General features: G+C 41.6%; 1 protein-coding gene and 1 pseudogene across 1 annotated transcript in view; both read right to left on the reverse strand.

Annotated features, from left to right (window-relative positions):
* SLC9C2 (solute carrier family 9 member C2 (putative)) overlaps positions 1 to 15,715 on the reverse strand; it is a 104,939-nt gene that overhangs the window by 4,281 nt on the left and 84,943 nt on the right. The window contains exons 21-25 of the mRNA XM_041749701.1: positions 13,323 to 13,421; positions 9,603 to 9,770; positions 7,652 to 7,783; positions 3,416 to 3,601; positions 1,854 to 1,938 (exon numbers count right to left, since the gene is read on the reverse strand). Coding sequence (XP_041605635.1) covers positions 1,854 to 1,938; positions 3,416 to 3,601; positions 7,652 to 7,783; positions 9,603 to 9,770; positions 13,323 to 13,421 — 670 coding nt within the window. The remainder of the gene's footprint in view (positions 1 to 1,853; positions 1,939 to 3,415; positions 3,602 to 7,651; positions 7,784 to 9,602; positions 9,771 to 13,322; positions 13,422 to 15,715) is intronic.
* Positions 5,502 to 5,972, reverse strand: LOC121472866 (annotated as a pseudogene).

Below are 15,715 nucleotides of genomic sequence, written 5' to 3' on the forward strand. Positions count from 1 at the left end.
AATTTAAGAGTAAAGGTAGCAGAAGAATATTTTGAAATATCAATTTGCTTTCACCTAGTAGGTCTCCCCTTTCCCTTCTCCCCTTTCAAATGGGCCCTTGAATTTCTTCCCTCAAGGAGGCTTGTTATTAGGCTCCCAAGAATCCCACTCAAGGGTTGACAGATTCAAATGAGAACAGGCAGGTCACACAGACAAGGAAGTGGGCCATATCTAAGACAAGAGGGTGGGGCGTGGTCTGTGGCAAACTGCACAGCATGTGCTTCCCCTTTACTCAGCTCTAAGTGTTACCACATATAGGAATGAGGACCGAGTGCATGCTTTCTGAGTTTTTCGAGAAGAGCTCAAAATCTGGAATTTTTTTTAATGTGAAATTTTTAGATTTTCCTACTTTGCAACTTACTCTAAATTTTTAAAACAAAACATGTATGTGGACCAAATCTAGGACAATGGTTGAATCCAGTCCATGAGCCTAGCATTTGTGACTTTTGTCCCAAATTCACTGGAGAATACAGAGTGATATACTACCATCCATCTAAAAATCACCGATTGCAGAGAGCCTGAAGAAAGAGAGAGGCCTAGAGGCACAGGAACAGTGGAGACCTGTGCCCTGCTTCCTGGAACTGCTAAGATCTTTGACTCGGTAGCCCTTAGGATGCCCCAAGGGGGCTGGCACTAGGCCCTGAGTTCAAGCCCTCCCATGGACTCCTGTGCCCTAAGAGTACTCTGGAAGCTGCAGAGTGGTGGACTGAAGACTCTGAGGGCTGAAGTAAGGATTATTTCAGTGTTCACTAGCTTGAACAGGAGACCTGGAGCAGAGGGGACTCTCCCAAAATCAGGTGCTGCACATGACCTCTATACAGAGCCTAGAAAGTAAGCCACAAGAATGTCTGAGGTTGAATTTGCTTCTAGGGTAGAAGTGGAATCACTTATTGAATCTTTCTCTTCTTCTCACAAGGGCAGACACTTTGTTTGGCTTGCTTGCCATCTAGCACTTAGCATGGAGCCCAGCACACAGTGGGGCTGCATTTTAAAAGAATTGTGCAAATGAGAAATGAGATATAAAATAAGAATGTCACTTTCTGTACACAATTGGAACCCTCCCCCACCCCAAGATTAACAATTCATGGAGAATTGATTGCTTGACCTCTAAGCTGACAAATCCTGTGAATTGGGAAGCCTGGATGGTACCAATTAGAGAAGCACATTAAGGATGACTATTTTCAAGCTGGGGCAGTTGGGGAAATGGCAACAATGGGCTTGGTAGACCAAGAGTCCTGAGCTTTAATTGAAAGATGGGAATGCATTTTCTCTAGAGCAAAGCTTTCCTGCCTCATCTTCTCAGTGTACTGCTTAGCACCATGATACATGCAGTTGGGCACATTTAGTGACTGTAATTACTTAGTAACAATCAAAGTGCACCTCAGGCAAGACAGTTGAGTTGTGGCTGCAACTGTGGTTTAGAATATTCAAAGACCATGGGTCAGGTTCCATATTCCCTTCAGTTGTTGGGAGCACACCAGCTCTCCTCACCTGGACCCACTGTAAGAGTCTATGCCCTCCCCGTTGTCACTCTGGCCCCAACAGCACTCTGTGACCTCAGCCTCCCAGGACTGGAACAGGGTACAACATGGGAGCTGCTCTCTGCCAACACGGATGTGAAGGGAGGGACCTGGGAGCCAGCTGGATTTCAGTGTCTGGAAGACTCTGGTAGATGACCTCCCAGAAGTAATATGGCAACCAGGGTGGGCCCAAGGATGGGGACTGATGATAAACTCATACAATACCTTTGAGTCATTTTTTTAGAATTAAATGAATTTTGCATGCTTTCCCTATCACTAATGGGCTGGCCTTACCCATGACTTTGGGGTCATCAGTATTTTTGGCAGGATCAGATGCTTGGACAACCAGCAGCTTGCTTAGATCTGAAGTTCCCTGAATCTAAAGGGAAAAAGTCAAAACTATTCAGAAGAGTATCCTTTGGTGTCTAAGCTGGCTGCTTCCTAACCTTTTCAAACAATATAAGAAATAAGCCGAAACCCAGAACTGGGCTTCCAGCCTAAGCTTTCTATCTTTTTCATTTCAAATCCCCTTTCATGTTGTTTCATGTAGTTTTGGACCAAAAATTATCTTTTACATCTTTAGACTTTCTACACCTTCCTTATAATCAGAACAGACGTTCGGAGTTTGGAAAACAGGGAATTCCCCAACATCCATAGAGATACTTGTACCCCTACACTGATGTGCAAGGGCTGTTCCCAGGCAGCAGGACTGTTCTCTCCTTAGAACATTCACCCTGTGTGCCCATCAAAATCTCTCCTCCCAGAAGGCAAGTAGCATACACGTAACAATTATCACTCTCATTTCTAGACACCAGATACCATCTCCCTCGATCCTCACAAGAACCTTACCAGATGGCTGCTGCTGTTAGCCTCATCTTACTAATGGGAAACAGGGTCTGAAAGCAGCTCATCTCTGCTCACACACCAGTGGGCACAGGGGTCACGCTTTCAACCCAAGTGTGCCTGACTCTAAACCTTGGTGTCTTAAACTAAACTATGAGCACTGCTCCTGCTGTTCCCTGCCTCGCCCTCACCCCTTCCTTCAAAGCTAAAGAGATTTTCATTTTCTATTAGAAAAGCATTTAGATTATCATCACCCTCTGAATTACTGAGAGGTACAAAGATAAGAATGCTACAAAAGGGACAAATGCACTTTTTAGGAAGTTTACCCACTTTCCCAGGACATAAATTTTCACTTAACAACTTTTCCTTTAATTGATAAAGAGGCAGCAAGCATCTCTCCCAAAGAGGAGAAATATACTAGCAGATGAGAAAGATGCGCCCTCTTCTCACTCCCTCTGGGGAGAAAGCAAATTCTGGGTCCTCTTACTCCTGGGCTCCACCTTCCTGTCACCCCATCCTGTTATACCCTAGGTGTTCACACTCTCCTATTCCTTACAGAGGCAATGGAATGGTGAGGCCCAGGGCTCACTCTCAAGAGATGCTCACAGCCCCTAACATGGCAACAACGTGATGTGGCCCCTCCTCAACTCCCTTCTTACTAATCAGTACAGACCCTTCAGAACCACACTGGTGTACAGTGTCACTGCCTCCGTGTAAGGTAGGGAAAATATACCTCTGTCCCTCCGGAGGCACAGACCCCCTCCAGGACAAATGGCTTGGCATGCAGAGAGCTTGGGGATTCCAGCCCCCTGTGCCCCCTGGCCACATTCTTGGGTAGGGCACAAACTGCATAACAGTAGAGAAACCCTGGGCAGGTTTTGACTGTTTTGTTAAGGTGAGAACTGCAGGGTCTTTCCATGTTATATTTCTTTTTAAAGTGGTAGGTTGAGTTTGAAAGTCATTTATGGGGCACCATGGAAAGCAAGCAACTCTTTAGAAATAACTGTCCTTACCTGCTCACAGGTTTTAGGCAAAATGCAAGGTGCAAGATATGGTACCTCTGTCTTAGTATCAATTACACTGCCATACACAATAATGACGAATTTCATGGTCACATTATCAATAGTCATTTCATTATAGCTTGATAAAGTCTCCACGTATGCCAGATTTAACGTCACACACTTCTGAAACTCTAAGTCCTACAATAGAATTACATTTTTTTTTCTATAAATCATGCTAAATGACACATGAAATCAAGAAGAAAGCAAATTCACTGATTGAGCTGAGTCCTTTGAGCATGTCAAAAGGCATTTAGACCCGAGGACCAACAGAATTTATCTAGAGTTCAGAATGACCTCAGACAAGATTATGAACTCAGGGTCTTTCTGTTGTTACTATTAGTAGTCCTGATTATGGCTGTCCAGCCCTACATACAGGCTTGCTCTCAATCCATCTCAATAGGGTGGCCAGTTATGCCTTGTGGATTCAGTTTTATCCAGCAATAAGCAAATACCCTACTGGGCAAGTGAACAAACAATAGCAAAAGCCAAAACAAAATAAAGCAATACACTGAGTCTGAATCATACATCAAAGTTCAGAATAATAGTCTTTAGAGCTGGAAGGGAGCTACTATATATGGATTGAATTGTGTCCCCCCAAAATTCATACATTGAAGTTCTGAGCCCTGGTACATTAGAATGTGACCTTATTTTGAAATAGGGTCATTACCACTATAATTGTTTAAGTTAAGATGAGGTCATACTGGAGTAGGGTGGGCAAATAATCCAATACAACTGGTGTCCTAATGAAAAGGGGATCAGGACATGTCTGACTCTGGGTTTCAGCTCAGGTCATGATCTCAGAGTCAGGAGATTGAACCCTGTGTGGGGCACCATGCTCAGTGGGGAGTCTGCTTCTCCCTCTCGCTGTGCCCCCCTCCAGCTCATGCTTGAGTGTTCTCTAAAACAAACAAACAAATAAATAAAAAGAAATTTGGGGGCATGTGGCTGGCTCAGTTGGTAGAGCACAGGACTCTTAATCACAGAGTCATGAGTTTAAGCCCCATGCTGGGCATAGTCAAAGTGTTAAATAAAGATTCTCTGGGGGAGTAAAATCAGGGTAAAAGGCTATTATATCTTCTAATGTTTTGGATCTGTATTTTCTGTAATACAGATCTAGAATTTCTATAGATAATGAATATGCATTGCCTGAGAATTTTTTTAAAAAAATGAAAGGAGACGCACCTGGCTGGTTCAGTCTGTTAAGTATCTACCTTCAGCTCAGGTCATGAGGGTCCTGGAATTGAGCCCCAGCATCTGGCTCCCTGCTCAGAGGGGAACCTGCTTCTCCTTCTCCCTCTGTCCCTCCCCCCATTCATGCACATGCTCTCATATTCCATGGTCTGGATATGCCACAGTTTATTTATCCATTTATCTACTAGAGCACATCTTGGTTGGTTGTTTCCAAGTTTTCTGCAATTATGAATAAAATTGATAAAATATCTGTGTTCAGATTTCTTTATGAATATACATTCATTTGGATAAATGAATCTTTGGATACTGTTTACTGGATCATATGGCAAGGGTATGTTCAGTTTTGTAAGAAGTCTCCAAACTGTCTTCTGAAGTGGCTGTACCATTTTGCATTCCTACCAATAATAAATGAGAGTTCCTGCTGCTCCATATCCTCACCAGCATTTGAGGTTGTCAGTGTTCCAAATGTTGGCTATGCTAATAGGTGGTAATGGAATCACATTGTTACATTTTTCTGAGAACATAGGATTGTAAAAAAAAGTTTACTTGCCATCTATATATCTTCTTTGGTGAGATGTCTCTAAAGATCTTTAGCACGTTTTTTTAGTTTAAATGCATTATATTTTTAGACAACCTAAATGAAATGTTTTTTTCTTAAAAACAATGCCTCTGCTTTAAATAAATCAAGGTCAAAATAAATGAAGAGCTCAAGATGACATCAGTCCCAATTGTCTAAGTCCTGGCATTGTGTAGATGAAGAGCTGCAGCCAGTTATGACAACAGGTGATATATCCAAAGTAATAGACAAATTTGTTAACATTTTTCTATTTCTGAATCTTAAATAAAATCATATGAGGTCATCCTCACAGTGGTCCAGCAGAGCAACCATGCCATCTGGAGTCATGTTTACACCAATAAAGAACTGATCATTTTTGAAACTAGCAAGGATGTGCTTGATTTGTTCTGCAGCCCCTGTCATAAAAGGATTTACTCTTTCTGGCCTCTGTTCCTCAAGTTTGCCTTTGACTGATTTCATATAATCTTTAATGTACTTGTAGGCTTCTTTTGTGAAGCTGGTTTCCTGCAAGTGATGGTTCAGGACGTATCAACACCAGTGATGACCGTGTTTTCAGTACCTTTGCCCACCGGGCCTTCGGCGGAAGCATTTCTACCAATGAGTAAGTCATCAGTGTTACCCTGTGTCCCACCGACCATCTTTCCCCTCTGCCTCCAGGTACAACCCTTCCGTGATCAGCCAGATCTTGCAGATGTTGGGAAACATCTCATCATGGCTGATGAGGTCCCGGTAGATGAGCATGAGGACGGCTGGAAAGAGACACTGGCAGCACTAGCTTAACAGGAACCAGGAGCTCTAAGCAAGTTTGGCCAGAGGGGCCCTAGGGTGGGGGGTGGGAGGGGAAGGGAGTTGGGCAAAAACTGGCCCATTTTTTTAAAAATATTTTATTTATTCATGACAGACAGAGAGAGAGAGAGGCAGAGACACAGGCAGAGGGAGAAGCAGGCTCCATGCAGGGAGCCCAACGTGGGACTCCATCCCAGGTCGTCAGGATCCATCCCTGGGCTGGCTGAAGGCGGCGCTAAACAGCTGAGCCAGCGGGCTGCCCAAGGCCCATTTTTTAATTGAATTATTTTCCTATTGTTGAGCTTTATGAGTTCTTTGTATACTTTGGATGATAGTCCTTTATCAGATGTGTCTTTTGCAACTATATTCTCCCACTCTGTGACTTGTCTTCTCATTCTCTTGAGACAATGCTAATTTTTTAGCCCAACATTCATATCCAGTCTCTCACTGCAATGAACATTATTGAATTCCAGGTCTGTCACTTCCCTAAGTTCCTAACTTATAATAGGGGAGCTCAAATAATTCTTAAATAGGATATAAATATGGATTGTAAATTATGCCAATCCAAGAACAGACTTGAGTTACTACTTGTTGGAGAAAAAGTTCACAAAAGGGTCTTAGTCACCCCAGTAAAGAGTTTGAAAAGGCAAGAGATTTATATTAACAGAGGTAGATTATAATAAACACCACCCCAATCAGTCCTCACTCAGGTCCTGGGAAAAGCCAACAAATAGCCAGCCCAAAGAGGAAACTCAATTAGCATCTCCCTGGGCCTGAGCAGATTGGCTCATAATGCTTGGGATTTTGAGCTTGAAAGCAGAAGTCATTATCTTTCTGTGTATTAGTGAAAAGGGATCATTATTTCCTTCAGACACCTGCTATTCCTCTTGTATCCCTATTGACAGAGTTTAGAGCAGTGGTTTTCATCATTGGATACACTTTAGAAAGACCCAGGGGGCTTCTTTTAAAAATGCCAAAACCCAGACACACAGGCAAAAAACAATGAATAAACAACAAACTGTATTACCTCATTCCAATTAATGCTTACTTAGTTCCTGGGAATCTACCTTTAGTATTTGCTGAATCTATAACGGTTTTTTTTATTTTTCTTTTTTCTTTTTTTTTTTAAGATTTTATTTATTATTCATGATAGACATGGGTGGGGGGCAGAGATACAGGCAGAGGGAGAAGCAGGCTCCATGCCAGAAGCCCGACATGGGACTCGATCCCGGGACCCCAGGATCATGCCCGGGCCAAAGGTAGGCACTAAACCACTGAGCCACCCAGGGATCCCCCTATAACTTTTTTTAAAGGTATGACTGCCGGTACCCTGGGAAATTAGCTGTGACCAATGGATTGACAATCTGCAGGAAGTCAGAACAAGAGTGGCTAAAATTCTAGAATCTCATTTTATTTTTTTTAAGTTTTATTTAAGTAATCTTTACACTCAATATGGGGCTTTGAATCCATGACCTGAAGATCAAGAGTCACACACTCTTCCAACTGAGCAAGCCAGACACCCATAGAATCTCATTTTAGAAGGTCACAGTCTTAATTTCTCTGTCCCAAAAATATGAAATGCATTTTATAAAAAGTAAATAAAAGTTCATTCATATTTTAATTGTTTAACTTACCTCATCAATGAGACTTGATTCAAAATACTGATAGGCAACACTGAGTGCAAACTTTAGCCATATTTTGTATTCCAAAGATGGCCAGAAGACATCAAAACCTTCATACAAATCCTCCAGGGAGATAAAGCAGGCCTAAAACCACAAGGTATCAAACAGCAAACTTGATTGAGAACTAAATTATAAGGCCATCTGAAGACAAGGTGCCTATAAGATTTAATCTTCATCTAACCCCTTAGAAGAGTTATCGACTCTCGTACAATTCTGGTACTCTGCCATTTAAAAGCATTGCACTATAGAGAAACTGTTTTAACAAAATCTATAGTTCGATGAAAGCATATACCTAGTAATAGCTGGGAAAATTTATGCCAGTCCATAGCTATGATAAAAGATATGGTTTATGAACCTAAGATTCACAAACTAAGCCACATAAACTTATCTATTTTTATTGCCACAGTCACTGAAGGGGGCTCCAAAGAGGAATTCAGCTGCCTCCATTTTGACCTTAAACTTTCTAGTTGGTTTTTTCTTTCCAGCTTGTTTCTTGGCCCGGGCATCTGTGGGCAAAGCATCCCTAGATGGGAAGGAAACCATCTCTGCAAGCAGTAAGGACTGCCCTAAGCCAGCAAGGCCCTGTCAGCGATCAATTTGACCTTCACTGACCACCTGCATGTATCCACCCATGCATTTTGCCCCACACTTTCCTTCTATAAACTTGGAAGTATTTTCAGCATGTTGAAGAGTCTTTGAGCTTCTAGTCAGCTGTCTTCTTCCCCAGGTGAACCTCACTGAAATTAATTCCTTTCTTGTTTCACCACCACTCATGTCTCTGCCATTGGCTTTTGTCAGCCGTGAGTGGCTAACCTGGTCTGTCAGGGAGCCCTGAGGACAGGTACTCTTGCACTCCTGCATGCTGGCCACAGGCTGACTCACTGTATTTGTTTCCAGAAGCCAATTGCTTACCTAAATAAGGAAGACTGCTCTTTCAGAATTCAAATTACATGAACTTCAATTGATTTCAGCTCAGCCTTGTGACTAAATTATGCCTCCTGTCCTCTTCCAGAAATGAAATGGTATAAAACTGACAAAGCAACATTGCTTTCTGTCCCACACACCCCTAAGACTCTGGACCCTGCTCTATTGCATGTAACAGTCCCAAAAGCTAGAGAATTCCTTGTAAGCAGGAACTCTGGTTCATTTCTGTTTGAATCCCCAGTATCTAGTGGAATATCAGGCTGCTTATTTGTTGAATAGATAACTTCTAACTTAGCCAGTGAAAAATGGAAGAAAGTGAGTGTAAAAATAAGTATTCTTTAAAAACACTTCTCTTGGGGCACCTGGGTAGCTCAGTCAGTTAAGCATCTGCCTTCAGCTCAGGTCATGATCTCAGGGTTCCAGGATCAAGCCTTGCATCAGCCTCCCTGCTCAGCATGGAGTCTGCTTCTGCCTCTCCCTCTGCTCCTCCTCACCACTCATTCTCTTTCTCTCTCTCCCTCTCTCTCCCTTTTTCTCTACCTTTCTCTGTCTCAAACAAATAAAATATTTAAACATACACACATACATACCTAAAAACACTGCTTTCATAATGGGAATCATTCACTGAGTGCCTGTACATGCCAGGCACCTAACTTAGATACTTTCCTAATCTTCATAACATCAAAAGTTAGATGAGATATTCTCTCTTTTAATAAACAAGGACACTAAAAAAATAAAAATAAAAATAAAAATAAAAAATAAACAAGGACACTAAGACACAAAGAGGTTAAAATAGCTCACTCCAGGTCTTACAGCCAGGATGTGAGACATTAAATCTTTTTTCAATTAGTCTATGCTACTTCACAGTATCTGGGTGGGCAATATCAGAACCCAAAGGAAGAAAAGATGCTGCCATTCCTTATTTACTTCAGGAAGAATTAACTAATAGCCCACAATACAGACAGAACCAGTTTCTTACCTGTAAAATAGTTTCACAGATGGCTGTATATTCAGTTTCACGCTTAAGCAGACAGCTCAGCTCTCCAATTATGTCCCCGCTGGTACAGTATTCTGTAAACATGGATTTGGACCCTCTTCCAGACCTTAGGCTACTGTCTATTCCAAAGGTAGGAGGTGAACTATGCAACTGCAAAGTGAAACCCAAAATTAAAAATCCCTGACCAAACCATAGGAGCTCCCACTGTTTCCTGCATTATTAAAAATGGAAGGAAAAGATTCTTTATGAACACTTTAAGCTGTGAAAAAGGTATTAAGGCTTCCAAAAAAAAAAAAAATCACAGTTTCTTTCACATTTCAATTCTCCAAGGGAAGGATTGTTTCCAATCTTTATCTTTACAGATGACCCCATTTACAACTTCCTTATACCTTCCTTCTATAAAAAATCCTACCAAAAGTACTGATTGCAGTCTGCAACTAATACAGCTACCCACTCCGAGTCTATTAGAAATTCTTATCATACTGGGCTAGTGCCTCAGGTGGATGAAGGCCTTTGACTGCATGGATGCAGAAATCAGATGCCATGAATTAGTATGCCTCCAAACCAAGCCATGATTTCCATCAACCATGTCACCCTTTAAAATGCTTCAGAATAATTTCCACAAGGGGTGCTTGGTTGGCTCAGTCCATAGAACATGTAACTCTTGATTTCCAGGTCCAGTTTGAACCCCATGTTGGCAGTAGAAATTACTTAAAAAAAAAAAAATTCCATGGGCCATCAACAGAAAAAAGGTCTTTATGGTGAGTCACTTCGGGAAAAGAATGGATAGACGTGAATGTGGGAAATAAGAAAGCTATGGGATTTCAGGAGGAACCCGCAGGAATCAACCAGAAGGATTACAAAATTTTTCAGAAAGTTTAGCTGTAAACATCAAAAAGGAAGGCTATTGTTCAGGACACAGGAAACAGGGAACAAAGGGTCACTGAAGAAGTTGCTATGTAACTGCCCCCTCTGCCAGTGATTACCATTCAGATTTTTAGAGGCATTCATGCTTCCAAAGGGCTTTGACATTCTTCTAATTCTGAATGCAGTTCAAAGGCTCTTTGAGCAAGGAACAATGTCTCTGTCTTTTTATAAACCAAGAAAAGAAGATAACATCTACAGGCAGATTTTAAAGAAGTGCTTCCAAGATTCCTCTCTTTGTTATTCAATCAAACATTAATCTAGAGACCACTGGGAAGGGACTTTGCAGATGGAATGAAGGTTACTAATCAACAGATTTTAAAGAAATGATTCTGGATTTCCTGGTGGGCCAATGTAATCAATCACAAGGACCCTCCAAAGTAGAAAAGGAAGCAGAATCAGAGATATGTGGCATCAAGAGAGGGATTGGCTGTACTTCAGCTCTGAGATGAGTACCTGTGTCCAAAGATGGAAGGAGCTTTATGAGCTGGAGATGGGTCACAGCTGACAGCCTGCAAAGAAGCAGGGACATCTGTCCTATGGCCATAAACAACTAGATTCTGCCCACAACCTCAATTAATCTGGAAATGGATTCTGTCCTCAGAGTTTCCAGAAGGGAACACTGCTCTGCTGACCCTTTGATATTGGCCTAGTTAGACTCAAGCAGAGAAACCAACTACTCCCATAGGACTTCTGAACAAATAACTATGAGATCATCAGTCTAAGCCACTAAATGTATGCTGAGTTCCTATGGCATCAACTGAACACTAACAAAACAACTTCAGCCCAAATATTGTTGGACTTACTCTTGAAGAAGACTTAACTGGTCCAGTCATTGCAGGAAAATTCCCCAAAGGAAAATGTATTTTGCAGTTTTTAAGTGTTCAATTTGATATATCTAACAAACACAAGTAGCAGTGTATTTTTGTTATGATTCTAATAGGAGCATAGTACAAGGATTCTACTGGAAGCAGCATAGAATAACGGCTAAGGACATGGATACTGAGGCCAACTCTATGAGTTCAAAGTCCTCCTTGACCTCTTACTGTGTACCCTTGGGAGACAACTGAATTACTTTCTCTGTGCACCAGTTTTCCCATGTGAAAAATAAGGTAGTTATAAGAATTAAATGTCATAATATGTTGCCATTTTGACCACCCTTTAAAAAACTACAACTGATCTCTTCATCTGTCAATTACTTCTAAATGTGACATATTTTTTTTTGACATATTTTGCTTATATATTTTGCTCACTGTCCTATCTCCTTCCATGCCTCTACTAAAAAGCAAACTCTAAGAAAGCAGGGATTTTTGTCTGTTTTGTCAATTCTGTGCCTAAAATGAACAGTGCCTGCTTCATTTGCTTCACAAATGAAGCAAACATTTGTTGAATGAGTGAATGAGTGAATGAACAGCACCAGGCATTTTGTTGGGCCGGCGGGATCAAGGGGGATCAGGAGGCACCAACAAAATGGCAGCAGGCCCTCCACCTTGTTGACCCCACCTCAGAACTTTCCCAGCACCAGCAGACCGCCCCCCCCCCAGGACATGTCATCAGGGGGAGACTGGACCTGTGCAGGAAACCTGAACCATACTTACCCAGACCCCATATAAGGGCATGGGCAGTTATTGCCCCAGGCTGATTTCACCAGTAATATGCCTGATACCTATCACTCCATCCAGACACACAGCCCCTCACCCCTCACCCGCTAAAAAGCCTCTTGCCCTCCCCTGCCCGCGACTTCCCTGCTCTCTCCCTCCCCTGTGGGCCCAAAACCTTGCCGGAGAGCCCGTCCCATTAAAAGCCTATTTCGATTAACTTTTGCTGGGCCTCTCTATTCCATTTCACTACCCATCAGATTAAACCTGAGACATTTCATAAGTGCTATACATGTATTAGTCTTATATTTATCCTAATAGCTTATTTCCATGATCAGTTGGATATCTTTAAGGTCTGAAAATATCTCTTCCAAAATAGAAAGTCAAATATATTATGTGCACTATAATAAGAGTTTGTCACTTGCAAACATCATTTAGGATCTAGGAATTATTTGAGCCATAAGCTAGGGGCTCACCCATGTATGTATTCAGCTACCAGCATTCAGACTCTAAAGGATTCTTATTCTCCTCACTCTATAACATCTTTCTCTGATCAGCAAAAGTATCCTGTTGGTTAGGTAAAAGTCATAGTTTCAATCCTTATTCTATTCGACCTCCATAAGGATCTGACACTGCAGTCGGTCCACATCCCCTCACTCTTGACTGTCATTTCCTTTAGTAATTCAACCACTCCAAGTATTGGGTTCCCTATCTAAACATCATGGAAAATACCACTTCCTCCCAGGATTGCCTTGAGGAATAAGTAATGACTATAAAAGCATTTTGATAAATGAGAAATGCCCTTAAGATGTTGGGTATTATCTTTCTGCTGTAGTGTTCACTCTGAGTGAAAATGGTCTCATTTAGAAATTATGTTAAAAATGTAAAACTTTCAAGGAACCTGGGTAACTCAGTCGGTTAAGCATCAGCTCTTGATTTCAGCTCAGGTCATGATCTCGGGGTCCTGGGAAGGAGATCCAGTTCGGGCTCCGTGCTCAGCACAGAGTCTGTTTGAGTTTCTCTCCCTCTGCCCCTCCCTCCTTCCCTCACCCTCTCTCTCAAAATAAATATATAAATCTTTTTATAAAAATTTTAAACTTTCCAGATTCCTAAATTTCTCCTTATGTTAAAATCATATATTTCAAAATAAATTTTCAGTAAAGTATAAATAGTCCCTTACAATTGCCATTCCTGAAATAATTAAGTAGATTCCTTGTGGCATTTCACCTTCTCTACAAATGACATCTCCATAATCAAAATAGGCAAGTTTGGCTCTCTCCTGCAAGAAAAATTAATGAGAGTCAACACAAAATTTTCATCGTCTTCTTTTCTAAATAGAAATAAAACTTTAAAGCTAAAATGGTTTTCAAGTAGAAAAAAAAACCGTACAAACTATATTCTTTGGTTGTTAATGAATTATAACATGCTGACATACCTCATCAAATTTTTTTTAATCTTTTATTTATTTATTCATGAGAGACACAGAGAAAGAGGCAGAGACACAGGCAGAGGGAGAAGTGGGCCCCTCGCAGGGAACCCCATGCGGGACTCGATCCCAGACTCCAGGATCATGCCCTGAGCCGAAGGCAGATGCTCAACTGCTGAGCCAGCCAGGTGTCCCCCTCATCAACTTTTTTAAAAGAAAGGGACCAGGGCAGCCCCGGTGGCGCAGTGGTTTAGCGCCGCCTGCAGCCTGGGGTGTGATCCTGGAGACTCAGGATTGAGTCCCACATCAGGCTTCCTGCATGGAGCCTGCTTCTCCCTCCACCTGTGTCTCTGCCTCTCTCTTCGCTCTCTCTGAATGAATAAATAAATCTTTTTAAAAAAAAAAGGGACAAGCAAGCAAACTATAGATTTTGTGATTAGTACCAGGCACAGTGATTGGTGGAAATACCCAATAAATGTTCAATTGAGTAGATGTTTACAATAAAGTGTGAAACTTCGGACAATGGAGACAGAGACAGGATGCTCTGGAAAAGTCCAAAAAGGCCACAGGACCCTGTCTTGGGTGTCCATGGAAGACTTTAAAGAGGAAGGAAGAGCTAAGCTGAGGCCTGCAGAAAGGGTAACAGATAGCCAGGATACAATGAGTTGAACATCATTCAGGGCAGAGGACTCAGTATATGTGAAGACCCAAAGGCAAATAGAACATCTGCACTTGGAGTAACTGCAGAAGATTCAGTATGTCTCACACAGGAAGGAGTGTGGACCAGCACTGAGTTATCAATTTAGCTTCAATCGCCATAGTGTGTAGGATTCCCAATACTTTAGCAACTCACAACATTCTAGTTTTTTTTTAAACCAGAAGAGAACAAATAACTTCTAGGTTGAGGAAAATATTTTAATACTAAAACATTTAATACTAATATATAATTCATCTTTATACTAACACAGTCATAAAGTAGAATTTTTTGTCATTTTTTTTATGTGGGAAGAGGCTCACTAAGGCCAAAGTGCCAGGACCCATGAAAGTCATCCTGCAGACCCAGTGGAGCAAGGACTGGAGAGATGAGCCAGAGCCAGGCCTCTTTAACATTAAGAGTTTGAGTTTTTTCCTAAAACCAGGGAGGAGCAACAGAATGGTTTTTAACAGAAGCATCAGGGTGACAGATTTGCAATTTTCAAAGATATGTAGGAAACATATCCCTAAATCATTCACAGTGGTTATCTCTAAGTATGGGGTAGGAGTGACGAGCTTTCACTTTTTACTTCATGTACTTCTGAATTCAGTGTTGAAACCAGCATGGATGGCTTCACAATTTTTTTTAAAAAGTCATCTAAAGCCAATTATCCAGTGTATATATTGTTCAGACTTTGGTTTTCTACCACTGACTTTTGGCTTATCATTATAGACTATCACATTTTTAAAGGATTTTTTTGAAAGATTTTATTTATTTATTCATGAGACACACACAAAGAGAGGCAGAGACACAGGCAGAGGGAGAAGCAGGCTCCCTGCAGGGAGCCTGATGCAGGACTCCATCCCAGGACCCCAGGATCACAGCCTGAGCCAAAGGCAGATGCTCAACCACTGAGCCACCGGAGTGTCCCGACCGTTACGTTTTTAATTAACCACATCAGTTGAAGGATGAAAGAAGGGAGTAGTAGTTAAAATTAAGTATTGTTGCTGTGATGGAAACCAAGATTGAAATTACAGCCTACAATCAGGGGTGTTTATTTTGTTTACTGTGGATTTTAGTTAACCACATAATCCATGGGCTGTCCCTAATGAGAATAATGCCTGTGTATTCCCAATTCATCACAATTTTTGTTCTGGTAAAATCCGATTGAAATGGCTATCAAGAACCTATGTATTTGTGCGCCTGGGTATCTTGGTCGGTTAAGCATCTGGCTTTGGCTCAGGTCATGATCTCGGGGTTCTGGGATCAAGCCCCACGTCCAGCTCCCTGCTCAGCGGGGAGCCTGCTTCTCCCTTTTCTCTCTGCACCCTTCTCTCTCATGTGCTATCTCCTTCACTATCTCTGTCTCTCTCTCTCTAATAAATGAATATAATCTTAAAAAAAAAAAGAAGAAACAACATATTACAACATATTAAGGAAAGGGGGCACTTAG

Source organism: Vulpes lagopus, chromosome 1, assembly GCF_018345385.1.
Source record: "Vulpes lagopus strain Blue_001 chromosome 1, ASM1834538v1, whole genome shotgun sequence".
NCBI lineage: Eukaryota > Metazoa > Chordata > Mammalia > Carnivora > Canidae > Vulpes > Vulpes lagopus.